Below are 26,690 nucleotides of genomic sequence, written 5' to 3'. Positions count from 1 at the left end.
TTGCTGGTATGCAAAAAGCAAGATATCAGCTGGAAAGAGCACAATAATCTGGCAAACAGGAGATGCAGATACATGGCTTAAATCAGGAAGTTTGTGGGAGGAGAAAAAAGTTCAAGGTTCACCAGAAACAAGAGACAAGGCAAGATTATCCTAAGAGATCTGACAGGGAGCTGTCCAGCATTTTAGTGAAAAAGAGCGACAACCAAAAACCACAGAGGTTGCAGGTTCACATTCGAGCCCTGACAATAAGTTTACCCATAGAGCCACCATGTGGCCACTCTTGTCCACTATAAAAATGCAAACACAACTGAATGGGCATGAATGTCCAAAAAATCAACATAAGTTCCGTTCAGCAGGGGATCTGTTAATAAATCCCTTTCTGAATGGAGCAGAGAAGGTCCTTCCTGTAAAATAAAGAAATATTTAGGGAATCCAGCTAAAGGGTGAGATGGTGGTATTACCATCTGTTGGGAAGCAAAGGTTGGGGGACATCAAAAAGTGAGGTGTCTAATTTTTATTTTTTTAGATCTTTAGCTATGTTGCTGAACATATCTTGATGGATTCATGGATTTTAAACCAATAGCAGACGTTGGGGATCTTACATTTAACTCTGTTCTTAGCTGATTAGTTTTACTTTATTTTTCCCCATTTTTAACAAAAATAACCCTTAAAAAAGCATTAAGGTCTCAATGAACCCCTGATAATAAATTATTTTTGATAAAAATAATAAATAACGTATTTATCGGCGTATACCGCACACTTTTTTGCCCTGAAAATCAGGGCAAAATCGTGGGTGCGCGATATACGCCGATACCCGCTTTCCCGCGCCGAGTTTGAATACTGCGCCGACATATTCCGAGCGCAGTACACTCGTGTATAGTTGGGCAGTCTCGGCTCCTCTCGCGCTGACGTCCTGGACATACAGGACGTCAGCGCGAGAGTACCCGAGCCATTCTCTGCACCGTCTGCATATTATTGGCATGGAGTGTGCACTACACATACTTGACCAATTGCTTGCTTTATGGATGCCTGCCACTGGAGCACACATGTGGTGAAGGGGTGCCCCCCCCCCATTGCTACACCTGGGGCATCTTCCCTCCTGCCCACCCCTTGCCTCGGCCCTGCCTGTTACTGTCCCATTTGCAGTGGGTCTGCATGTAAATGTGTAGAACAAATATAAATAAAGGCCTGTGTAGTAAAAAAAGGAATTCATATACAGTGGAACCTTGGATTACGAGCATAATCCCTTCCAGGAGAAGCATCCAAGGCACTCACATATCAAACCGAGTTTTCCCCATTGACGAACATAATTTTTTCCGCATTGACTTCAATGGCATGCAATACCGCATGTGGCCAGAGGTGGGGGGCACCAGAGAGCCTTGAAAACACACAGAAAGGCCCAGGGACGGCTCGACTGACCTCAGAAAACCTCAGAAAAAGGCTCCGGAACTGAGTATTTCTGAGTCTTTCCAAGCATTTTCAAACTGCGCCAATCGGCACAACACTCACAAACCGAGTCGGATTTTTTTAAATACAGTGCCCGTATTGCGAAACGTTCGTTAATCGCGTTACTCGCAATCCGAGATTCCACTGTATTCATTACAGATATTAGCTACATACAGTTACTAGAATATATATATATATATATATATATATATATATATAATTTTTTTTTACTTTAGCAGTTCTTTAAGTCCGATTATTCTTATGTTTTTTTAGATGAAATAGATCACTAAAGTCTACTGCAATGCCTTGTGTACATTACTAGGAGCAGTCAACAAGCGCTTTCAAGTTCTCTTAAGTTTTACCTCTATATGTCCACTAGATGTCCTCGGTGTACTATTATTTTTCTACTGCTACAGTATAATAGATTGCTGCAAGTGCAGTAGACCACAGATACCCATTTTTATTGTTGCTGCCAATAACCTGAATATAATGAAAAATCATTTCAACTTATTTAAAAGAGCAAAAGCGTGGTTGCATCAACAATCAGATTTCATCTTCCCCTGATCTAAAGTTTAATTTTCTTCTATGGATAACTGCACTTTACACATCCCCATTGCTCTCTCTGCATTGCTTTATGGAATATGTCTACATTAAATGATATTGTTTATTTTATTCTGGTTTATCCTTTTCCTTATAAAGCTGTTTTATTGAATTGCATTAAGCATGATTACTAGTAAGTCATTCAATTGCTCGACTGAGAAAATAATAGGAAAACAAGGAATAAAAAGTATTCTCGCGCAAATATTAAAACACACCCAAAAGGTCAGAAAAAGTGAAAAACAAGGACTAATCTTCTAATAATATAATGACAATGTGAATAAACAAAGTTCATCAATAATATCTGCGGATTTTCAATCAATTGTCACAGCCACTTACACATTATTGAATTCTATTCCCATTTTTTATAATATTTTTTCACTACACTTCATCTACTTATCACAGTTTGATTTACTTGGACACTGACACTGTGGCCCGGATTCACGTAGAACCGCGTATCTTTGTGCGGGCATAACGTATCCTATTTACGTTACGCCTCCGCGTAACTGGTAGATGTGGGCGTGTGTTATGTAAATTTAATGTGACCCAACGTAAATGACGCTTTTTACGAACGGCGCATGCGCCGTCCGTGAAAGTATCCCAGTGCGCATGCTCCAAATTAACCCGCAAGAAGCCAATGCTTTCGACGTGAACGTAAATGACGCCCAGCCCTATTCGCGAACGACTTACGCAAACGACATAAAATTTTCAAAAATCGACGCAGGAACAACGTCCATACTTAACATTGGTACGCCTCATGTAGCAGGGGTAACTTTACGCCGGGAAAAGCCTAACGTAAACGGCGTATCTGTACTGCGTCGGCCAGGCGTACGTTCGTGAATTGGCGTATCTAGCTGATTTACATATTTCTAGGCGTAAATCAGCGTACACGCCCCTAGCGGCCAGCGTAAATATGCAGTTAAGATACGACGGTGTAAGAGACTTACGCCGGTCGGATCTAATACAAATCTATGCGTAACTGATTCTAAGAATCAGGCGCATAGATACGACGGCTCGGACTCAGAGTTACAACGGCGTATCTGGAGATACGCCGGCGTAACTCGTACGAGAATCCGGGCCTGTGTGCACTGTGTGTCATTTATGAACTTTGTTTATTCTCATTGTCATTATATTATTAGAAGATTAGTCCTTGTTGTTCACTTTTTCTGACCTTTTGGGTGTGTTTTAGAATTTGCGCGAGAATACTTTTTATTCGTTTCATTTTTGTGTGCGTTGTAATCACCACTGGTTCTTGCTGCAATTTCATTGTTGTTACTTTTTGATATTTATTACTCGCAGTAGCGCGAAGGGCATCATGTATTCGATAGGAAAACGATAATATCTACGGTATACTTTTTTTCTCTTTTAGGTATCTACATTATGTGTTTGACTTAGGCAATGGTGCAAATCTCATTAAGGGGAGCTCTAACAAGCCCCTAAACGACCATCAGTGGCACAATGTAATGATTTCACGAGACACCAGCAACCTCCATACTGTAAAAATTGACACAAAAATCACTACACAGAGCACAGCCGGAGCAAGGAACCTTGACCTCAAAAGTAAGTGCAGTTTTAGTATATACTGTGTAATGTATAATATATAATATTTATTACATTGTGTGATGCATATCGATGTAGAGCGTCTTTTATGAATTTTTTTTTTTTTTGCAGTAAGAGCGTATATACTTACAGGTCTATTTATAAAACATTTGTTGGATGAATATCACACATATTCATGCAGGCTGCATGGATTTTGTCTGTGATTTCCCATGATTGTCAATTCCATCTAATGGCCAAAATAAGGTATATTTACACCTTGATTTCAGAAAACGACAGTGCCACTGGACCACTGGAGCTGACAATTATAGCAATTCATCTATTACAGAAATAAAGGCCAAAATTTGTGCAGCCTGTCTTTTACACCCACCACTAGGGGGCAGCCTGATTTAAACCTTGAAAATCCAGGTATACAGGTATGGGGCGTATTTATAAAAAAATTGCATTGCATTTCGCTCAGTGAAAGTGCATGTACATTCATGTTTTGCACACAGGGCAAAAATAAATGTTATTAGGTAATTTTCTGTGCTGCAAAATTATAGAGGAAAACTTGGACAGCCACACTCCAAAAAACGTTCCTTTTATTAAAACTGGTCACAAAAAAATACATGCCACAGCAAAAAATAGACCAGAAGCTGACATGTTTCACACTGGATCCCAGTGCTTAATCCTAGCTATGCCAGCATTGCTGGCTGAATGTTTTTCACGGGTTTAAAACTGGGGGAAAAAAACGCATTTGGCCACTAGATGGCACCAAGTACCATAAAATTATACTTATCACAAACTAGTATTTTCTGTTTCAAACAATCAATCAGCACAAGAAATAGCATATTAGCAAAGGATGCTAGGCAGCATGGAACTCGAGCCTCATAGAGTACATTGTTGCTGGGATGCAGGTAGGTCAATCTGCCTGATGCGCCTCATTGCTAGGATGCAGGTCTTGAGTCTACCTAGTATCCTTTGTTGTTAGAGTGTAGGCAACTCAAGCTGCCCAGTTTCCTTTGTTGCTAGGATGCAGGTGACTTGAGCCACCCAATGTCCTTAGTTGCTAGGAAGCAGGCAGCTCAAGCTGCCTAACATCCTTTGCATCTAGGATACAGGCAACCCAAGAAGCTTCGTTGCTAGGAATCAGATTTCTTGTGTCGCCTAGTGTCTTTTGTTGTTAGAATGGTGATGTAGTGAGTCGTATAGTGTCCTTTGTTTGCTAGGATGCAGACAGCTCGAGCCCCCTAAAGTCCTCCATTGCTAGTATGCAGGCGACTCGAGATGCCAAATGTTCTTAATTGCTAAGAGGCAGGTGGGTTGAATCTATTAGCGTCCTTCATTAAAAGAATGCAGGGGAGTCAAGCCACCTGGTGCTGTTCCTTTCTAGGATGCAGGCAGCTTACGTAGCCTTGCATCTTTCATTGCTAGGATGTAGGCGGTTCAGGTTGCCTATTGTCTTTAGTTGCTAGGATGCAGGTGGCTCCAGCGAAATAATGTCCTCCGTTACTAGGATGCAGCTGGCTCAAGCTGCCTAATGTCCTTCATTACTAGGATGCAGGTGGCTCAAGCTGCATATCACCATTCATTGCTAGGATGTAGGTGACTCACGACGCCTAGCTTTTTCCCTTCCAGGATGCAGGCAGCTTAAGCCACCTAGTGTCCTTCATTGCTAGGATGCAGGTGGCTCAAGCCTCCTATTGTCCTTAGTTGGTAGGATAAAAGTGGCTTGAGCTGCCTAATGTCCTTCACTACTAGGATGCAGATGGCTTAAGCTGCCTAATGTCCTTCACTACTAGGATGCAGATGGCTCAAGCTGCCTAATGTCTTTCATTACTAGGATGCAGGTGGCTCAAACTGCCTAATGTCCTTCACTACTAGGATGCAGGTGGTTTAAGCTGCCTAATGTCCTTCATTACTAGGATGCAGGTGGCTCAAGTTGCCTAATGTCCTTCTTTACTAGGATGCAGGTGGCTCAAGTTGCCTAATGTCCTTCGTTACTAGGATGCAGGTGGCTAAAGCTGCCTAATGTCCTTCAATACTAGGATGCAGGTGGCTTAAGCTGCCTAATGTCCTTCACTACTAGGATGCAGATGGCTCAAGATGCTAAATGTCCTTCATTACTAGGATGCAGGTGGCTCAAACTGCCTAATGTCCTTCACTACTAGGATGCAGGTGGTTTAAGCTGCCTAATGTCCTTCATTACTAGGATGCAGGTGGCTCAAGTTGCCTAATGTCCTTCGTTACTAGGATGCAGGTGGCTCAAGTTGCCTAATGTCCTTCGTTACTAGGATGCAGGTGGCTAAAGCTGCCTAATGTCCTTCAATACTAGGATGCAGGTGGCTTAAGCTGCCTAATGTCCTTAGTTGCTAGGATGCAAGTGGCTCAAGCTGCTTAATGTCCTTTGTAACCAGGATGCAGGTGGCTCCAGCGAAATAATGTCCTTCATTACTAGGATGCAAGTGGCTCAAGCTGCCTAATGTCCTTCATTTCCAGCATGCAGGAGGTTTGAGTCTCGTATCGCCGTTCATTGCTAGGATGTAGGTGACTCACGACGCCTAGCTTTTTCCCTTCTAGAATGCAGGCAGCTTAAGCCACCTAGTGTCCTTCATTGCTAGGATGCAGGTGGCTCAAGCCTCCTATTGTCCTTAGTTGGTAGGATAAAAGTGGCTTGAGCTGTCTAATGTCCTTCACTACTAGGATGCAGGTGGCTTAAGCTGCCTAATGTCCTTCATTACTAGGATGTAGATGGCTCAAGCTACCTAATGTCTTTCATTACTAGGATGCAGGTGGCTCAAGCTGCCTAATGTCTTTCATTACTAGGATTCAGATGGCTCAAGCTGCCGAATGTCTTTCGTTACTAGGATGCAGGTGGCTCAAGCTGCGTAATGTCCTTCGTTACTAGGATGCAGGTGGCTCAAGATGCTAAATGTCTATCGTTATTAGGATGCAGGTGGCTCAAGGTGCTAAATGTCTATCGTTACTAGGATGCAGGTGGCTCAAACTGCCAGGCATCGTTTTTTTTTGCGAAGATGCGGGCGGCATAAGCAACCTAGTTTCCTTGGTTGCTATAATGCAGGTTTCTTAACTCTCCTAGGTTTTTTGGTTGCTAGGATGCAGGTGGCTTAGGTCTCCTAGTGTCCTTCACTGCTCGGTTGTAGGTGGCTCAAGCACAGGTGGCTCTGCACATTTCCATACATCTGAGTGCAGAAGGCCAGACAACCAGTGAGGTATCTGACTATTCCCCTTCAAATCAATTGAGTGCTAAAACCAGAAACACATTCTTCCTGACTCAGCTGACTGTGGATTCCGCATATCTGTGATGAAAGTTTCATATCTTTCTCTGTGTAGAGTAGAATATAATCAGTATTGGCTTGCTCATATTTTCCTATATTTTTTAGTTATGCATGGCCACTATAAGAAAGGTCTACTTTTGTTAACTAGATGCTGCAAAAAAATGCCTTAGGGAAAAAAAAATGCCCCCAGGAGAGTCGGTGACAAGACAGGCAATTAGGATGCTAATCATGGCTTACCTCAGGTCTCCAGACACTTTATCGAGAAGTCACCTGTTCTAAAAAATAACATGTATTTCTTATCACTCTCCTCACTAATTAGGACATACTGGAAGAACCGTGAGGCTGTAAGCTGTTTTGTGGTTTGGCTTGGCAGTATAGGGGAAGTATATTAGGTTTTATTGAGCAATGAGATTGTAAGAAGGGCAATGACACATGGCAGCCCATCAGATCTGAACAACGGAAGATTGTGTCTGTCTGGTCCCCTTATGTATGTAATATCAATATTCCCATCTCACAAATTCCCTGGCAGCAGTGGCGGCTGGTGGTATATTTTATGCAATGCACCCACAGCTACCCCCCTGGTTGATTGCCAGGTCCCCAATAGCCAACCCCCCCCCCCCCGGTCTCATACTTACCCCATCTATGGTTGCGGCAGCTTCCCCTGCATCTCCTCCTCCCTTGCATAACGCTGTGCGTCTCCTTCCTCCTCTTCTCCATGTGTCTCCTCCCTCCACCTTCTAGGCGACCAATTGTATAGCCTCTCCTATGGCCAATCGGGTTGCGGGTCTCATGACCCTCTTCCTGATTGGCAAGGAAGAGAATCCATGTAACAATAGCGAATACTCATTTGCTATTGTCACACAAGTGGGTGTGCCCAGGTCGCAGTGCTCTGCGCCCCAAGCCCACCCTTTTGTGAAGCCTATTAGAGCCTTAGGCTCTAATCATGTGGTTAAAAAAAAAAAAACATTGGAATCCATGCGTCTGGCGCCCCGCATGTAGATTAGGGGCCAGGCGCACGTATAGACAGGCCGCCACTGCCTAGTAGACTAGAGCATACCAGGTGCTGAAGCAACAGCCAGCTTGAGACTGGAAACTTTGCAGACCAACATCATTTATATAATTGCCAGCACACCATGGATCTTCAAGTAAGATCCAAAGGTTTAATTCAAAATGATCACACCACAGTAGAAGTGTGCAACATTTCTGGGGCTAAGTAGGACCCCTTCATCAAGCATGGGATCATCCCATGCTTGACGAAGGGGTCCTGCACAGCCCCGAAACGTTGCACCTGTTGAAAATCTTGGGACTACTTATCCATTTATTCTTTGTGCTAGTACGCATGTGTGCCCCTGTATAATGATTGCCCAATACAGGGGGGGGGGGGGGGCCTGCTGCGATACGGTTGGAGCCTCAGCTTAGCTCTGTCCAAGCCACTCCCTCGGTGTAAAACAGGCATTTTTGTGCTCAAATGTGGATGAGGCCTTAGGCCTTCAATTTTGTTTGGGTACAACGTCGCAGGACTACGCAATTGTCAGTTGAAGCAACGCAGTGCAGTATCACAAAAAAATGCCCTGGTCATTAAGAGGGTAAATCCTTCCGGTCGTCTAGTGGTTAACCGGTTCCCGTCTGGCTCACGTGTATTTACGGGGGCAGAATGGCTCCCCCCTGCGCGAAACCCCATATGGGTATGGGGTTCCTTTAAGAGCCACCAGAGGGCGCACGCTCATAAGAACAAAAGATGAGCAGGACAGCCGCACTCCAATCCAACGTAACTTTAATGTAAAAAACTGGAAACAGGCACTACAAGTCACAGCAACGAAACCTAGGACAGCTAAAGCGTTTCACACTAACTTCAGTGTTTACTCACAGCTTGGATTGGATTGGATGTGCATTGCTAGCGCCCTCCGTTCCTGAGAAGAAGATTTGCACCCAACAAAACCTGCCTGGAGTGGCAATCTCTGTCTCTTTAGAGGGCGCACGCTTATCGCCAGAGGTGCACGCGCACCAGCTGCACAGCAGGGTACCCAATGCGCGAGCGCCAGCACGGGGTTTAGTGTGTGTAAACACACAAATCCCTGTGCTGTCAGAGGAGAGGAGACATGTCACCGCAAAGGTGATCAAATACCACCAAAAGAAAGCTCTATTTGTGGTTGAAAAAATACATACATTTAGGGCCAGATTCACAGCGGAGATACGCCGTCGTATCTCTCAGAGTATCTATGCGGCTGATTCATAGAATCAGTTACGCATAGATAGCCCTTAGATCCAACAGGTGTAATTGTTTTACACTGTCGGATCTTAGGATGCAATACCTCGGCCGCCGCTGGGGGGAGTTTGTGTCGTATTCCAGCGTCGGGTATGCAAATTAGCAGTTACGGCGATCCACGACGGATTTTCGCGTTCGGTACGTCGTCGCTAGTATAGTTTCCCGTCGCAATTTTAGGCGTCGTTTGACCTGCCCTAACTTTAGTCAGCACACGTATGTGCTGTTTAAAGTATGGCCGTCGTTTCCGCGTCAAAATTTAAAAATGTTTTTGTCTTGCGTAAAACGTCCGGGAATACGAAAGTACGCTACGCACGTCGCACGTCGTCGCCGTTCGAAAAAATGACGTCACTACGCGCAAAGCAAGGCAGGAATTTCAAAACGGAGCATGCGCAGTAGGTCCAGCGCGGGAGCGCGCCTAATTTAAATGGCACACGCCCCTTTGAATTACGCGGGCTTAAGCCGGAGGCTGCCAGCGTAAGTTTTCACGCAAGTGCTTGGTGAATCAGGCACTTGCGATGAAAACTTGCTGCGATGTAACATATCTACGATACGTTATGCCGCCGCAATTCTACGTGAATCTGGCCCTTAGTTTGGGTACAGCATTGCATGACCACGCAATTACCAGTTAATGCAGTGCCAAATTGTAAAAAGTGCTCCGGTCAGGAAGGGGGTAAAACCTTCCGGGGCTGAAAAAATAAAATAAATAAAGACTATTAGCTAGATTCAGAGAGGGCATCCTAACTTTGAGGCGGCGTAGCGTATCATGTTTACACTACGCCGCCGTAAGTTAGCGAGGCAAGTACATGATTCACAAAGTACTTGCCTGCTAAGTTACGGCGGCGTAGCGCAAATCAGGCGGGCGTAATGGCGCCTAATTCAAATTTAGCTAAGGGGGTGTGTTTTATGCTAATGGGGCTTGACCTGACGTGATTGACGTATTTTACGAACGGCGCATGCGCCGGCCGCCTACATATCCCAGTGTGCATTGCGGCAAAGTACGCCGCACGGTCCTATTGATTTCGACGTAGACGTAAATGACTTAAAACTCTATTCACGGACGATTCACTCAAACGACGTAAAATTTTAGAATTTCGACGCGGGAATGGCGGCCATACTTAACATTACTATTCCAGCTATTTGATGGAATAACTTTAGGCCTGATAATGCGTTACGTAAACGGCATATCTGTACTGCGTCAGCCGGGCGTACGTTCGTGAATCGGCGTATCTAGTGATTTACATATTCTACGCCGACCGCAATGGAAGCGCCACCTAGCGGTCAGTCTAAAAATTACACTTTAGGATACGACGGTGTAAGACACTTACGCCGCTCGTATCTGAGCCTAATTTAAGCGTATCTGGTGACCAGAATACGCTTAAATTAGCGCCGACGCAAATTCAGACTTAGGCTCTCTGGGCCAGATCCTCAAAAGGGATACGCCGGCGTATCTACTGATACGCCGTCGTATCCCTGTTTCTATCTTTGGAACTGATCCACAGAATCAGTTTCCAAGAGATAGACAGAAGATCCGGCAGGTGTAATAGTTTTACACTGCCGGATCTTAAGATGCAGTACCGCGACCGCCGCTGGGGGCATTCATCGTCGAAATTACGCGTCGGGTATGCTAATGAGGAGTTACGTCAATCCTCAAAGCTTTTTCGCGTTCGCTACGTCGCCGCTACGTTAGTTTCCCGTCGCTTAGTTACACTTTTGTAAACCAGAGCTACTTTTACACAGCAGGCGTACTGCTGTGTAAAGTATGGCCGTCCTTCACGCGTCGAATTTTTAAATTTTACGTCGATTGCGTAAGCCGTACGGGAATACGGAAATACGCTACGCACCGCGCCGATCAAAAAATGACGTCATGTCGCGCAAAGCACGTCTGGAAATTTGCGTCACAAGCATGCGCAGTACATCCGGCGCGGGAGCGCGCCTAATTTAAATGGGACTCGCCCCATTAGATTAGGAACGCCTTGCGCCGGACGGATTTGAGTTACACCGCCGCAAATTTCCAGGTAAGTGTGTTGTGGATCGATACCTAACTTAGGAAATTTGCGGCAGTGTAACTTAAATCTGTTAAGTTACGTTGCGCTGCGGGGCTGTGGATCTGGCCCTCTGAATCTAGCTATATAATTTAAAATGCTGTTTGTTCAAATTTTCACTTATTTATTTTTTATTTTTTTGTTCCAATTTTATTCCAAAAGTTGTTTTTTTTCCGATGTTCATAAATATTCATTTATTTTTATTCCTAGTATTTTTGTGCTTTTTATCCGCTCAGTAGGTGTTTGGGCAGTTTTTTTTTTTTTTTATTATTGTTGACACAGGATACAAATCAGCTGTTCTTCATTCTTTGCACAGTATTTATTATACCCAGAGAGCAGCTTTCCCGGTGTAAGTAGATGGCCAAAAAACACAGAAGGGAGCTCGAAGGAAAGGCAATGTGTTTAGCACAAGCTGTAAGAAACCTTGTACAAGCCAATACATTGAAGTCATCGGAAGATTGAATACCCTTCTTAAATGGTTTGAGCTGGCAGCTTTGTCAGGTCACCTTGTCCTACAGATGTCATAGCGTGGATGCCAACTATTCCCAAAATGGCGCGCTCATTTCCAACATTTGTATGTGTCACTTTTCTGTCCGATAAGTAGAACACACCAGCTGTTTGGCTGTAATAGACAGGTTACAAGCAGAGTATAGGTTGTCCTCTTTCAAGTGTATTCATTGCTTGGCTAATTTCCTTATCAGCTCCACAGGAATCGGCCAACTACTTTGTAGCGGATGCTTTCTAAAACTGTATTTTCAAGTGTAATTGCAGTACATGATTTGAGCAGCAGAGGGCAGACTGGGCAAAAAAATAACAGCTGACATCTATTGTTTGCGTTCATTAAAACAAACAGTTTTATTTTGGTTGACGATCAATGTGTTTACATGGAAATTAGACGAGTTTGCCATTTTTTTTTTTTTTTATAAAATACAACATTTCTCAATGGCTCAACGCGATTGGCACTGCGCTGATAAGCCATTCACCTCTGCAGCTAGGGGTTCGGTTCCCGGTCTCGGCTACATGTGAATTGAGTTTGGTGGTCTCAGCCCGGCTCCCGGTGGGTGTGCTATGCGAGGTAAGCCTGCGCTTAGTACGCCCACCCCCTCCCACAAAAACCACCACACCTACACACACTCGAAATTGGGTTAACACACACGCACTTTGACCACGCGGTCTCTAAAAGAGAGGCGAAGGACTAACGGGGCTGGTTGAGCTGGGAAAACCTCTCACTCCCTTATAGGGAGTCCCTCTGCCCCGTTGGGCTTCAAAGCGGAGCAGGTAGGGCGGGCTGTGTGGGAGGACCCCCTCACACACCCACCATTGCCACCCGGGGCATGGAGAAAGGTGGCAGATTGCCTCTGGGGGAGGCCTGCCTACTCCCAACTCCTGCAGTCCGGCTCCTCTCTCGAGTATACGCACAAAATACACTTTAAAAAAAATAAATAAAAAAAAATAGAAATATTTAGGAAATGTGGAAAGAAAAATATTTTCTGCTGCGTGTTGTCATTTTAATACACACGGTCAGAATTTCCGACAAGAAAAGTTGCTTTTGGTCAGAAATTCCGACCATGTGTAGGCTCCATTGGATTTTTCCTGTCGGAATTTCCAACAAGAAAAGTTTGACAGCTGGTTCTTAAATTTTCCGACAAGAAAAGTACTTGGAGGTAATTCCGATCGTCTGTATGCACAAAAAAAAACACGCATGCTCAGAATTAAGTCGACGCATGCTCGGAAGCATTGAACATTTTTCTCGGCACGTCGTAGTGTTGTACATCACCGTGCGGGGGGGGGGGCGCCGGAGAGCCTTGTAAAGGCTTGGGGACAGCTCGGTTTGAACTCGGAAAACCTCGGAAAGGCTCGGGAATGGAGTAAATCAAAGTATTTTTGATCGCCCTGGGGGGCCCCGCACCTCTAGCCAAATGCAGTACTGCACACCATCGTGGCTTGAGTTCTGCTCGTTTTTCAAAACAACACTTGCAAACCGAGTCAGGATTAAAAAAAATAAAAAATGCTCGTATTGCGAGACGCTCGTTAACTGTGTTACTCGCAATCCGAGGTTTCACTGTACGCTTAGTGGGATTTTTTTTAACAAAAATATGTAGCAAAATACAAATTGGCCTAAATTGATAAAGAAATTCAATTTGTTTTTACATGTTTACATTGGAAATGTTTTCTAACAGAAAATAACGAATATTTATTTATTTCTTTCAACATTATCGCTCCTTTTTTGTTTATAGCGCAAAAAATAAAAATCGCAGAGGTGATCAAATACCACCAAAAGAAAGTTCTATTTGTGGGGAAAAAAAGACATTGGCCCAGATTCACGTAGATAGGCATAAATATAAGAGGGCGTAGCGTATCGTAGTTACGCTACGCCGCCGCAACTTAGGCTCCATTCACACCTAGGCAGACAAATTCGCAGCGTTTTGTCGCCGCAAATCGCGGTACAAATATCGGCGTTTTGTACCGCGATTTGCGGCGACAAAACACCGGTATTGTCCGCCTAGATGTGCCCCAGATTGACCCCCTCTATGGAGATGGTTCCCATCTCCTACCCGAAAGCCGCCTGAAAAAAAGGTCTGGGACCCTTTTTCAGGCGGCAGGTGTCCGGCGTCCGGCATTCAGCGTGGAGATGTGAACCATCTCCATAGAGGGACATGTGTTTTCATCCCTCTGGCGGCAGCGGCATAGCGCAACAGGCGTAAAAACGCCTAGGTGTGAATGGGGGCTTAGAGAGGCAAGTGCTGTATTCACAAAGCACTTGTTTCTAAAGTTACGGCGGCGTAGTGTAAATGTGCCGGCGTAAGCGCGCCTAAATCAAATGAGGAACAGGGGGGCGTGTTTTATGTAAACTAAGCATGACCCCACGTAAATGACGCTTTTTTCGAACGGCGCATGCGCGCGCATGCTCAGTATCACTTCGAATTTTCTAATTAAATTACGCCCGCTCAATGCCTAGACGACGTGAACGTAACTTTCGCAAAGCCCTATTCGCGAACGTTTTACGCAAACAACGTAAACGATGGAAAATTTGACGCTGTCCCGACGTCCATACTTAACTTTGCGTACGCCTCACTATAGCAAGGGTAACTTTACGCCGGAAAAAGACACGTAAACGACGTAAAAAAATGCGCCGGGCGGACGTACGTTTCTGAATCGGTGTATCTACATAATTTGCATATTCCTCGTGTAAAATCTACGGAAGCGCCACCTAGCGGCCAGCGTAAATATGCAACTAAGATACGACGGCATAAGAGGTTTACGCCAGTCGGATCTTAGCAAAATTCCGGCGTATCTTGTTTTCTGAATACAGAAAAAAGATACGCCGGAGCATCCTAGAAGTTACGCGGCGTATCAATAGATACGCCAGCGTAACTTCTTTGTGGATCTGGCCCATACATTTTATGTGGATACAGTCACCCGGCCGCGCAATGGTCAGTTAAAGTGACGCAGTGCCGTATCACAAAAAATGTCCTGGTCAGGAAGGGGGTAAAACCTTCCGGGGCTGAAGTGGTTAATTAATATATATATTTTTTTTTCTATGGGACAGCTTGAATGGTTCTGGAAACACTTTCCCTGTGCTATATAGCATATCCTACAGCACTCTTCTACATTCCGTCAAGCGCGTCGGCTGTGCATGTGCCAAATCATACGCTACTTACACCATAATATAGGTAATATATACAAATACATTTTAAAGGAATAAATCTCACGCTGCGTGTTTTCATAAAACGTTATAAAATTTTATATTGAATGTAAAGGAAAGTGACATCTTTTACGGAATGAAATAGGCGGCATTTTGCTGCCTAAAAGAAAAAAAATATATATATATAAATAAAGAAAATAAAAGAAAATAAAACGCTTTCTTTCCATTAGAGGGCACTCTGGCTGTTTCAATGAGACGGTTTGCAGACGTCTTCTAAAAATACTATTACCAAGCAACAAACATGTCAACTTCAAGGGATTTTTATGTGAGGCTTAGTAATTTGGAGTCAGAGTCATTAAGGGTTTTGAAGGTCCTATGAAAACATATGGCCGGATTTTCGGACAAGTGAGTTGTTTGCCCAGGATTACGGGCAGACGCGGCACACAAGGTGCTGGGAAGACGCCGTTTACGTAGGGCAATGCATTATGCAGCAGTAGCGGCATCCAGAGCATAGAGAGAACGAGAAAGGAGAAAGAGGGGGTGTGAGAAACGTAGAGAGAGAGAGAGGAGATAGAGGAGAAGAGGACGGAGATATGGGGAAGGATGGGGAGTAATAAAGAAAGAATAAAGGGGGGGCAGGGGGGTGGCACGCTCATAAGCTGGACAGAGGGAAGGAAATATTAAGTAAGGAAAGATGAGCGCACAGCCAAGATTCCTCCGCATAATGCAGAGGGATCTGTGGCGAGATCCATTATAGAGCACTACATTGATAATGCAATGATAATGACAATCACTGCCAAGGTTTTCTAGCTATTTAAAGCCGAACAATAATTCACTTATCGCTGCATAAAATGTGCCCCCTGTCATATCGGGAGCATTCTTCGTACAATCGGCAGCATGTTTTAGTGATTGGAGGTTATGAACTCCTTCTACAAATGCATTTAGCATCTTCCTCTCTCTCTTGTATCTTTGTATCTTCTCCGAAGTGCCTCCACCACTCCCCAAATAACGAAATACCGTCAGATAGTCATTCTCTTTACTTACTACGTAAACATTTTAAGGCTTCTTTTCTTGTCTGTATCATTGTACCGTTTATCTCCAGTGTGCCCCACAGGGCAGCCATCCAAAGTTTTGGGGCCCCTCGCACAGCTTTAAGCCTAAAGGCCTGACCCCCCCCCCCCTGGCCTGACAACCAACATTGCCCAGGGCCTGCCCCCTGGCCGTTCCACCAAATCCGCCTGTTCTGTTCTCGCTACACGTTTGCCCCTGGCGTATATGTAGCTCAACATACAGCTTAAACCTTGCATCCTAAATAACCAGACTGGCCCAGATTCAGGTACGGACACGCACTGATACGGCGGCTCAGTGTATCGTTTTTACGCTACGCCTTCGTAAATTACTTGAGCTACGCTTCATTCACGAAGCATTTGCTCCGGAATTTGCAGTGGCGTATCGTAAAAGGGGCCGACGTAAGCGCGCGTAATTTAAATGATCCCGTAGGGGGCGTGGATCATTTAAATTAGGCGCGTTCCCGCATGCTCCGTCGGGAAAATTTCCCGACGTGCATTGCGGTAAATGACGTCGCAAGGACGTCATTTGCTTCGACGTGAACGTAAATGGCGTCCAGCGCCATTCACGATCCACTTACGCAAACGACGTAAATTTCGAAAATCGCGACGTGGGAACGACGTCCATACTTACCATTGGCTGCGCCTCCTAAAAAATAGGAGCAGCCTTACGACGAAAGCGACGAACGCAAACAACGTAAAATACGACCGCCGGGCACACGTACGTTTGTGAATCGGCGTAAGTATGCAATTTGCATACTCTACGCTGACAACTACGGGAACGCCACCTAGCGGCCAGCGTCAGAATGCACCCTAAGATACGACGGCATAAGAGCCTTATGCCAGTCGTATCTTAGGCTACAGTCGGCGTATCAAGCTTTCTGAATACAGAAAGTTGATACGCCGGCGCTACTTAGCAATTACGCTGCGTATCTATGGATACGCAGGCGTAAATTGCTACCTGAATCTACCCCCCTGTCTGTAACTTTGGATCTTTATTACGATGAACAGATGGTGGCCATATAACATGCGTATGAATAATGGTGAAACTAGAGATAAACAAATAAATGAACATATAAGAATTATATGAACACAAACAAATGTATACTAGGCATATAGATAAACAGTCTTTATCATACCAGCGATGCTGTCTTAAGAGGATCAAGACTTAGGAAACATGTGGTGCAGGCTTAGCTGACTCCATGTAGACTGTCCAGTGGAAAAAGATGAAAGAGTAGTGATAGGAAGTGAAGACAGTTTTCAATAACACAACAGGAAATGTACATTACCATAGAACATTGCCCATCAACAGTCCTTTGTAGTAACATCTAGTGGACAATATTTGAATTACTAGTCCAGAAGATATTACTGTATTTCCTTGTAGGCCAAAGCATGACACCGCCCACTGGCCAGCCCACTTAGTCCTTCGGTGCACTAACTTTTATTTTAACACTCTTACAGCTTAATATATAAAAATGAACCCACTCCAACAAATAGATGGCCCCATATATTTAGCAAATAGACATCTCAATTCAGAAAACAGACATCCCAATTCAGCAAAGAGACAACCCCATATATTCAGCAAAGCAACATTCCTTTGAGTGCATCGCTCATTCAACAACTCAGTTTTTTGGTAAGGGCCCCTCAGGACACCAGGGCTCCCTACATGTGTATGGGCTGTCCCCCCTGATTTTCATTTACCTTTCCTACTACCATACCTCCCAACATTTTGAGATGGAAATGAGGGACACCTACTAGCAAACGTATGTAGGCATAAGACACGCCCCTTGCCATACCTTCTTAAAGAAGAATTAACCAAAAAAAAGTTAATTAAATCCAGAAGGGCTTTTTTCTTACTGCTACAATTCCTTTATATTAGCTTTTAAAATGTACAAATGCAGCGATTTGGAAGTTGGATGAAAGGTTTAGCACTGGGGAGCACTTTTTAAAAGATAAATAGTGCATTTTATATACAACTATATAGATCACACAAAAATGAGGGACAAATGAGGGGGAAAGAGGGACATTGTTCCAAAAAAGGGACAGTCCCTTGAAATGAGGGACAGTTGGGAGCTTTGCTACTACACATGCATTTAGCACATTTTTTGATATAATCAGTGGGAGAGTGGTGGTATGCAGTTCCAGTACCTTCCGGACTGGATGTATGTGCTGGCAAGAAGTGCTGAGATGGACTGGGGTGTCTCTTGATCCCTGCATCTATTGTCACAGTGGGGCTGTAGTATTTCTGGGGGGGGGGGGTATTGTTGCTGGATGGATCTACTGTTGCTGAGGGGTATTGTTGCAGAAGGGGGTCTATTGTTGTGGGTAAGGGGCCTATTGTTGCTGGATGCAGGGGAGCTATTTTACTCCATACTCCATATTACTTAGCACCACAAGTAGGTGGGAGGTGGGTGGGGTGGAGGCAAGAAACAGTGCTTGGAGGTGGGTAGGGGTGGAGACAAGGATTGATTGTGGGGGGTAGAGGTAAGTACCCACACCTAATCTCTGAGATAAAAAGCCCTGATTATCATGATATCCTATATCCTCTATGGCAGGGATATGCAATTAGCGGACCTCCAGCTGTCTCTTATTTTCCTTTCCTTTCCCTTCCCTTTCCTTGCCTTCCCTTCCCTTCCCTTCCCTTTCCTTTCCTTTCCTTTCCTTTCCTTTCCTTTTCTTGCCTTTCCTTGCCTTTCCTTTCCCTTCATGTCCCTTCCTTTCCTTTCCTTATTATCTATCATTGTATTCTGCATCCTCTCTGGTGTGACCACTCCACAAATTAATCAATCATTTAGCATATTCTTCTCTATCATTGTGTCTTACGTGTACTTTTTTTTTCTTGAATTTATTTCAAGTTTTATATAGTGCTAACAATTTACATAGCGCTTTAACATACTGTACATTTACATCGGCAACTGCATTTAAGGAACTCACAATCTATCTTATCTTATCTCATATCCACCCTCACCCAGCCCAAGTGGTAAGCAAGTAAAAGCAGCCTCAGTCTCCATAATTGAAAATATTCCTAGTCTACTCTGCTTTAAAGGAACACATGGCTTCTGCCTTGAGGAACCTTTAGTAATATGCCTTGGGGTTGTGAGATAGAGAATGAGTTTGATTTACTAAAGGCAAACAGGCTGTTCCCCTTGCAAGGGAATTTGCCCCAGAGCTTAGTGAAAGAGGTGAAGTATATTTTAGTATATTTGGGGTATTTTTTGTAAAGTGAAGCTTCACCACATTCACTAAGCTCTGGAGAAAATTTCCCTTTAACGTTCAGCTCCCTATTCAAAGTGAACAGCCTACTTGCCTTTAGTAAATCAACCCCAGCGTGTTGTAATTGTAACAAACAAACCAAACTTATGTAACGTTACCCCCTATATATCTTTATTTGGATTCCATACATACACATAATAATGCCAAATTAGTGAGGAGCCAGTAAACCTACCGCCATGTCTTCAGAACTATGATAAAAGCTTGAGGGTCCATCAGGCTGTCAAAGTCCGGTTAGTTGGATGCCGCTGACCTCTGAGGGTGCAGGCTGAGGAAAGGTCCGTCCAGACCCAAAGCATAATGCAATCAGAAATAGATAACCCGACCGCCGCACACCACACCCAGCCCAAGTGGTAAGCAAGTAAAAGCATCCTCAGCTTGATTCATTCAGACCAAAACTCCAACATGCTTCACCCCGTCCTCTGGGCCTAATCATGGCCCCATGTCTTTGAAGTTTGGGAGGAAACTAGAGTACCTGTAGGAAACCAATGGGGTATATGGAGACCATGCAAAATCCATGCAGATAGTGTCTAAGCCAATAACCAAAGTGATACAAAGCAGAAGTGCTAACCACTAAGGCACCATGCTGTTCTCTTTGTTGTGCTCTACCACTCCCAAATTCCCAAAATACAGTTAGCTCATTTATAATCCTTCCCTTACTACATATGCATTTAGCATCTTCTTTCTTCTGTATCGTATCTTCTCTGGAGTGCCTCTACTAATCCCCAAACACTGTAATACACTTAGCTATTCATTCTCTTTCCTGGCTGCTGCTTTTTTTTTCCCTTTCTCTCGCTCTCTCTTTTTCCTCGGTCTCTCTCTCTCTCCTTTTCTCTTACCAGGCTAGCATTATGTCCTTGTATGTCCCCTCTCTTTATAATCAACCACTACCTTTTTTTTTCCTAACAACACTTTACCTCTCCCTCCTTGATTTGTTCTCGTTTATTCTCTCTTGTCCAAATAATGCCACCTGTCAATTCTATTCATTGTCTTTATTTTGCTGTTCCCAACCTTTGTCCTTTGTCAACTATCATATGCCTGTTATTCAATAGTTCTAATTTTTACATTGTGTGCATCGGCTCTTCATACCCGCCAGTCACTGGACTCACATCCTCCTGCCTATAAAAAGACAATGTCGCATTTACAAGTGAAAGGGAAGACTTTGAAGATATTAGGCTCAATTCACTAAGCTATTACACAAGGATGAGGATCTTTATTTTAGCATATCTTTAAAATCTCATTTGACTCAGCTTAAACTAACTGTCACTTTTTTTGAAAATAAGTATTCTTTTCCTCTTGTGTTAGCTCTGTGAATTAAAACTAGTCTATGGAGAGAAGTAAGTAACAGAGGTCAGGCAATACTGCATGTGTAGATTTAGTATATATATATATATATATATATATATATATATATATATATATATATATATATATATATATATATATTTCTCAACCAGGATTTTATTTATTACAGGTACTTATATAGCACCATCAATTTTACTCAGCAAATTACATACATATTGTACATTCACATCAGTCTCTGCCCTCAAGTAGCTTACTATCTACGGTTTCTACCTCACATTCATACATACATACTAGGGCCAATTTAGACAGGAGCCAATTAACCCATCATGTCTTTGAAGTGTGGGAGGAAACCCATGTGGGCACAGGAAGAACATGCAAACTCCAGGCAGGAGGTGCCGTGGTTGGGGTTTGAACCAACACCTCTAGTGCTGCTAGGTAGAGCCATGGTTGGGGTTTGAACCAACACCTCTAGTGCTGCTAGGTAGAGCCATTTTGGGGTTTGAACCAACGCCTCTAGTTCAGTTAGGTGGAGCCGTGGTTGGGGTTTGAACCAACGCTTCTAGTGCTGCTAGGTGGAGATGCTACCCAATTAGCCACTGTGCTGAATTCCATAGAGCTCTAGAATTTTACTAGAGGTTCCATGGGCAAGGAGCTATTTCTTCATCTTAGATAAGAATCAACTGACACCAATATTCTTTTTGAGCATCCATAAGGGTAGGATTTTTCACACTGACCAGAAATGCAATTCATTCCTCTGATCATCATGCTAATGTACTATGAGCTGTAAATATAGTAATTACTGTATTAGCAGTTTTTTTCTGAGATTAAGGTACTTTAAGGGTTGCACATTGAAAAAGGTTGAGATACACTGTTTATTTATTTATTGCAACTACTTATAAAAAAAGCTATACATTAATGCAGTGCTTTACATATATATTGTACATTCACATCAGTCCCTGTCCTCAACAAGCTTACTATCTAAGGTCCCTAACTCACACTCATACATACACATAATAGGGCCAAAATAAACAGGAGGCAATTAACCTTCCAGCATGTCTTGGAAGTGTGGGAGGAAAACAGAGTACCTGGAGGAAACCCACACAGGTACAGGGAGAACATGCAAATGCCAGGCAGGGAGTGCTGTGGTTGAAATTCAAACTGACGACCCTAGTGCTGCTAGATGGAAGTGATGACCACGTGGCCACTGTGCTATTTCATTCTTTGTAGTGAAGACCATAAACAACTATTTCCCCAAAAAATTAAAATCAAATAATCAGCCAGGGTTGAGTATGTTTTCGGACAATGGGGACTTCTTAAAGTGTATGTCATACTAAAAACGTTTTGATTTTGTTTTATATAGAATGGGGAAGGACAAGAACTGTGTTGGGTAGACAGATGTTTGCTCCCTTACCGTTAGGATCCTTTCACTCGGGTAAAAAAAAAAAAACAGCTGATTAGTGGGTTAACTGCTCCCCAACTATCCATCTAATGGCTACCATACAGTCAGAAGGGACCGTTAATATGCCATGACCATGATGCTTGGCATTGTCTACCACTAGCAGCCTCTAATGTACATCTTGCAGCTTCTTGAGGAGCCCTAGGATTTCACAAAACCCTGGTAGAGAAAGGCTGATCCAAAGCTTCTTCACCATGCCTGAAATCTAGTTTGCTGCTTGTGCCCTTTTGACAGTATTCCTTGTTGCATCAGACACCTGACAGGAAATAGGAAGCATGTCTTCACTTCCTGGTATTTTTATAAAAAAAATAGGAAAAATATCCCAGAGACACAAAAAATCAAATTGGAACAAATTGGCAAAGGTTCTCATTCTTCTGCCATGCTTTCTCCAAGACTTACAAAATGTTTGGGCTAGAGATGCGATTTAATACAAACCTGGGAGCATTTTTTCTTCCTTTGAGTTGAAGAGAGACTCCAGTGGGTTACTAAAGGGCGAGAGCTTCCCCCTCTTCTTGTGAAAGTGGGGAGAGCAAATCACTCCACACTCCACTCTGGGGGAGGCCGTAGTGGAGAAGGATCTGGGGGTATTGGTAGATCACAAGCTCAATAATAGCATGCAATGCCAAGCTGTGGTTTCCAAAGTGAGCACTGTATGTAACTATGTAACTCCAGAAAGAACTGCACATGAAAGAAGTCTCCATAATTAAAAATATTCTTAGTCTTCTCTGTATGAACGGAACACATGGCTTCTGCCTTGAGGAACCTTTAGTAATATGCCTTGGGTTGTGAGACAGAGAATGGGTTTAATTTACTAAAGGCAAATAGCCTGTTCCCCTTGCAAGGAAATTGTGCCTCATGGTTTAGTGAATGAGGTTATCATCCAATCATGTGCAAGGAAAAATGCTGTTTTATCTGGATTTTCCTTGCACATGATAGGGTATTTTGTGCAAAGTGAAGCTTCACCACATTCACTAAGCTCTGGAGAAAATTTCCTTGCAAAGTGCAGCTCCCTATTCAAAGTGAACAGCCTAAATCAACCCCAGTGTGTCGTAACGAACAAGCCAAACTTACGTAATGTTACCCCCTATATATCTTTATTTGGATTAAGACTTCCATTGAACTGGTCAGTATTATTTCAGACTTGACTGGACGACCGAGTAACCTCTGAACTCAATTACTATAATTGACTGCTGGTGCAATAAAAAAGTGTTTCTAATTACTTCAGTTCTTATTGATTTTGTCACTGCCAGGTAGAATACTAATTAGCAAAGTCCTGTTTCTCTTATGCGTCTCAGGCCTTGATAAATTAAATATCATTTTGACAAACATTTTAAAACTCAATTAGCAGTTTTCCAAATGTGTGAAGAAGAATGGATTTGGAAAAAAAGAAAAGGCACAGAAAAGACTTTCATCTGAATGCTGGAGGAAAATCTATTTAGAAGGCCTACTTTTTCTTATTTTTTTTTTATTTGTAAAAAAGTAAAAGAAAGTTGGACTGTCAACAATAATAACTAGATTTCAAGTGTTTTCTAAGGCCCCATTCACACTTGTGAATGAGGCCGTTAGCAATTACATGCCAGCCGGGGGTTCCCGGTGATTACCCGAGGGCGGAAGCCTCATTGAAAGCAATGGGAGGCTGACAGCCACTGGAGCTAAATGAGATACAAACTTCACTCAATGTCAGCCCACCTTGTGTATTGGACCCCTCTCCATACCATAAGGTGCAGGTCCAATTCACAGCCATAGATAAACTATATTACCAAAAGTATTGGGAAACCTGCCTTTATACGCATCCCAGTCTTAGTCCGTAGGGTTCAATATTGAGTTGGCCCACCCTTTGCAGCTATAACAGCTTCAACTCTTCTGGGAAGGCTGTCCACAAGGTTTAGGAGTGCCTATGAGAATGCTTGACCATTCTTCCAGAAGAGCATTTCTGAGTTTAGGCACTGAAGTGGAAGAGAAGGTCTGGCTCGCAGTCTCCACTTTAATTCATCCCAAAGGTGTTCTATCAGTTGAAGTGCAGGCCAGTCAAGTTCCTCCACTCCAAATTCACTCCACCATGAGAAAAGGGAATAGCTCCAGGTGGGAACCCAGATTAATATCCTCCGTTGCAGACAACTCAGGTGCAGGCAATGCACTTAGCAAAGCAGAGACAATCTTTGTTCCTGCTTCACTCCTCCATGACCTTGCTTTGAGGCATTTTGCACATCATTCTTGCTGTTTGCATTACGTAAAACTGAAGAAGCTTGTGTGTGAAATAAAGCATCATCTCTTCATCCCCTAGGGCTCCACCTCTTTGTCATTAAAAAACAGTAGACACATGCAATTTGTTTTGTCCCAAATTCGTTTTTTAATGAATTTCGACAAATTTTGTTAATTCTGAAACATTCGAATTAACGAAAACCTGTTTAACCAGTTTTTCCGAATATTCGTAAATTTTAATATTTGAAAATTCGTAAATTCGTAATAAAAAAATGCAAAACCCCCAAAATACAAAAATCTGAAATATTAACTAACAATAAAATTATAGGTATTGGAATTTCCTTTCAAATTTGGCTGTTAGTGAACGAATACAAATTCATCCGAAGTTACGAATTATCGGAAATAACAAATCCTGTATGTAAACAAATGGAATGAATTAATAATAATAAATAACAATAATAATAATAATAGAAACGTATTATTATTTATTATTAATTTGTTCCGTTTCATTTGTTTAGATGTTGCATTAGTTATTTCGGATAATTCTTAACTTTGGATAAATTTGTATTCATTATGTTCACTAACAGCCAAATTTCCAAAGGAAATTCCGATAATTATAATTTAATAGTAGTTATTATTAGTTAATTAGTTATTTTTTAGAATTTTGGATTTTCGTTCCTTTGAATTTTCAGATTTTATTTCTTATTTTCGGATTTTCGAGTTTACAAATCTTTGAATTTACAAATTTTTAAATTTCCGAGTTTATTATCATAACGAATGACCCCAAAAAAAAAGAATGGAACTAAAACGGACAGATTTCTCGGCAGTGCACATGACCGGAAAGCGGTACATCTAGGAGAGGTTGAAGGAGCATTACATGTGACTCTCACTGGTGTTGAGAAAAAGTGATTACAAGAAAGATGGATCTGGAGAGAGGAAATCAGAGTAAGAGACAAAGAGCTTGAAATAAGATAAAAAGAAATCATGGCAATGCTTTTTACAATGACAGGCACTTTTGATTTGAGAACCTGATAAAAGAAGAAATTGAGCTAAGGAGAGAAAAGTGGTGGTAGTGACAACAGTTGGAGATAAGATAGCAGCTCTCATATCACGGTCCTTGCTTGTGTTCTTTCTGTTGCACCCACTCTTTTCCCATCACCTCTACTCTACATCATTATTGAAGTCTCACCTAAGGGATGCTTCACATTGTGAGCAATTTCATAAATTTTATTGAAAATGTGTATACTTGAACTCCATTGCTATAAATACGTTTAGTTCACACCAACAAGTAAAAAACACAACCTGCTGCTGCATTTTGGGTTCATTGGCTTACTTTTTCTCTTTCAAAGATTTTTATTGGTTTTGTACAAAATGTACAGACTTTCCGCACTCGGAATGTAAGCCAAGTTAAGAAACAAACAATCATAGCTTGTGGAGTATAACATACAGCCTGTGACTGGCAGTAGAAATCAGGAGACTCCGTCTCACAACCATAACTTTGCATCCGGATAAAGGGAGAAAGGACCTCTGCCCCCCCCTATGAGATCACACTGTGCCTGGAGGGGTCCCCCCATGGTCCAAGAGGCAGACAATTGCCCAGTGGGTGGAGACAAAGTGTCTACCGGGGAGGAACTGATTGTCCATTGTCCAGCCTCGCCTAGAAGGGTCTGGAGTCCAGGACGTAGGGGGATGCCCACGTGCAGGGACCAAGGTTCCCAGATGGCCTCGAACGTCGGGATCGTGTCTGCTAGTATGCTAGCAAGTTTCTCCTGTGACATGATCCATGAGATCTTGCGTTTGGCTGCTAAGAGGGAGACCTCGGGCTGCTTCCAAGCTTTGGCTATGGTCATTTTGGCCCCCAGGAACATAAAGTGTGTTATTAATTTGAGGCCGGCCTTAGGTATTTTAGGGATGTTGGAGTTCAGGAGGGATATTGCTGGAGTTCATTGGCCTACTTTTTTGTAAGCGAGGTACTAGGGAGGTCCTTTTGTAAATTGGTGTCCAACTTTTTTTAAACTCAAGTTTCTGAAATACATACATTTTCTGCATCTTACAATACCATCTACAGTTATTAGTACAAACAGTATATGGATTCAAATATGAAGCATCTAGAGGTGAACATCATCTTATGCTTCCTCTTAGCCCCCGTACACACGACCGAGTTTCTCGGCAGAATTCAGCCAGAAACTCGGTCGGAGCTGGATTCTGCCGAGAAACTCGGTCGTGTGTACACTTTTCAGCGAGGAAGCCAACGAGGAACTCGTCGGGCCGAAAAGAGAACATGTTCTCTTTTTCCTCGTTGTTCAATGAGGAAAGTCACACTAAACTCGCCGAGGAACTCGATGTGTTTGGCACGTCGAGTTCCTCGGATGTGTGTACGGGCCTTAATGTTGATTTGTGAGAAAAAGTTCTTATCTAGAAGAATAAGAAGGGCTTGGACTTGAAGAGGGCTAAAGGTGCCCATAAACCTACGATAATTGATACTGGTCTGTCCATTTTCATTCACACTGTGAGCTGATCAAGCCTCATGACTGGTCAGTGTCAGAAAAATAATAATA

General features: G+C 43.0%; 1 protein-coding gene across 20 annotated transcripts in view; it reads left to right on the top strand.

Annotated features, from left to right (window-relative positions):
• Nucleotides 1-26,690, top strand: part of NRXN1 (neurexin 1) — a 1,744,826-nt gene that overhangs the window by 955,900 nt on the left and 762,236 nt on the right. For all 20 annotated transcript variants that reach the window (XM_040351628.1, XM_040351620.1, XM_040351619.1 and 17 more), the window contains one exon: nt 3,413-3,603. In XM_040351628.1, coding sequence (XP_040207562.1) covers nt 3,413-3,603 — 191 coding nt within the window. The remainder of the gene's footprint in view (nt 1-3,412; nt 3,604-26,690) is intronic.

This window comes from Rana temporaria, chromosome 4 (assembly GCF_905171775.1).
Source record: "Rana temporaria chromosome 4, aRanTem1.1, whole genome shotgun sequence".
NCBI classification, from domain to species: Eukaryota; Metazoa; Chordata; class Amphibia; order Anura; family Ranidae; genus Rana; species Rana temporaria.
Note: the sequence above shows the minus strand (reverse complement) of the source record. Positions and strands in the feature narration are given on the sequence as shown.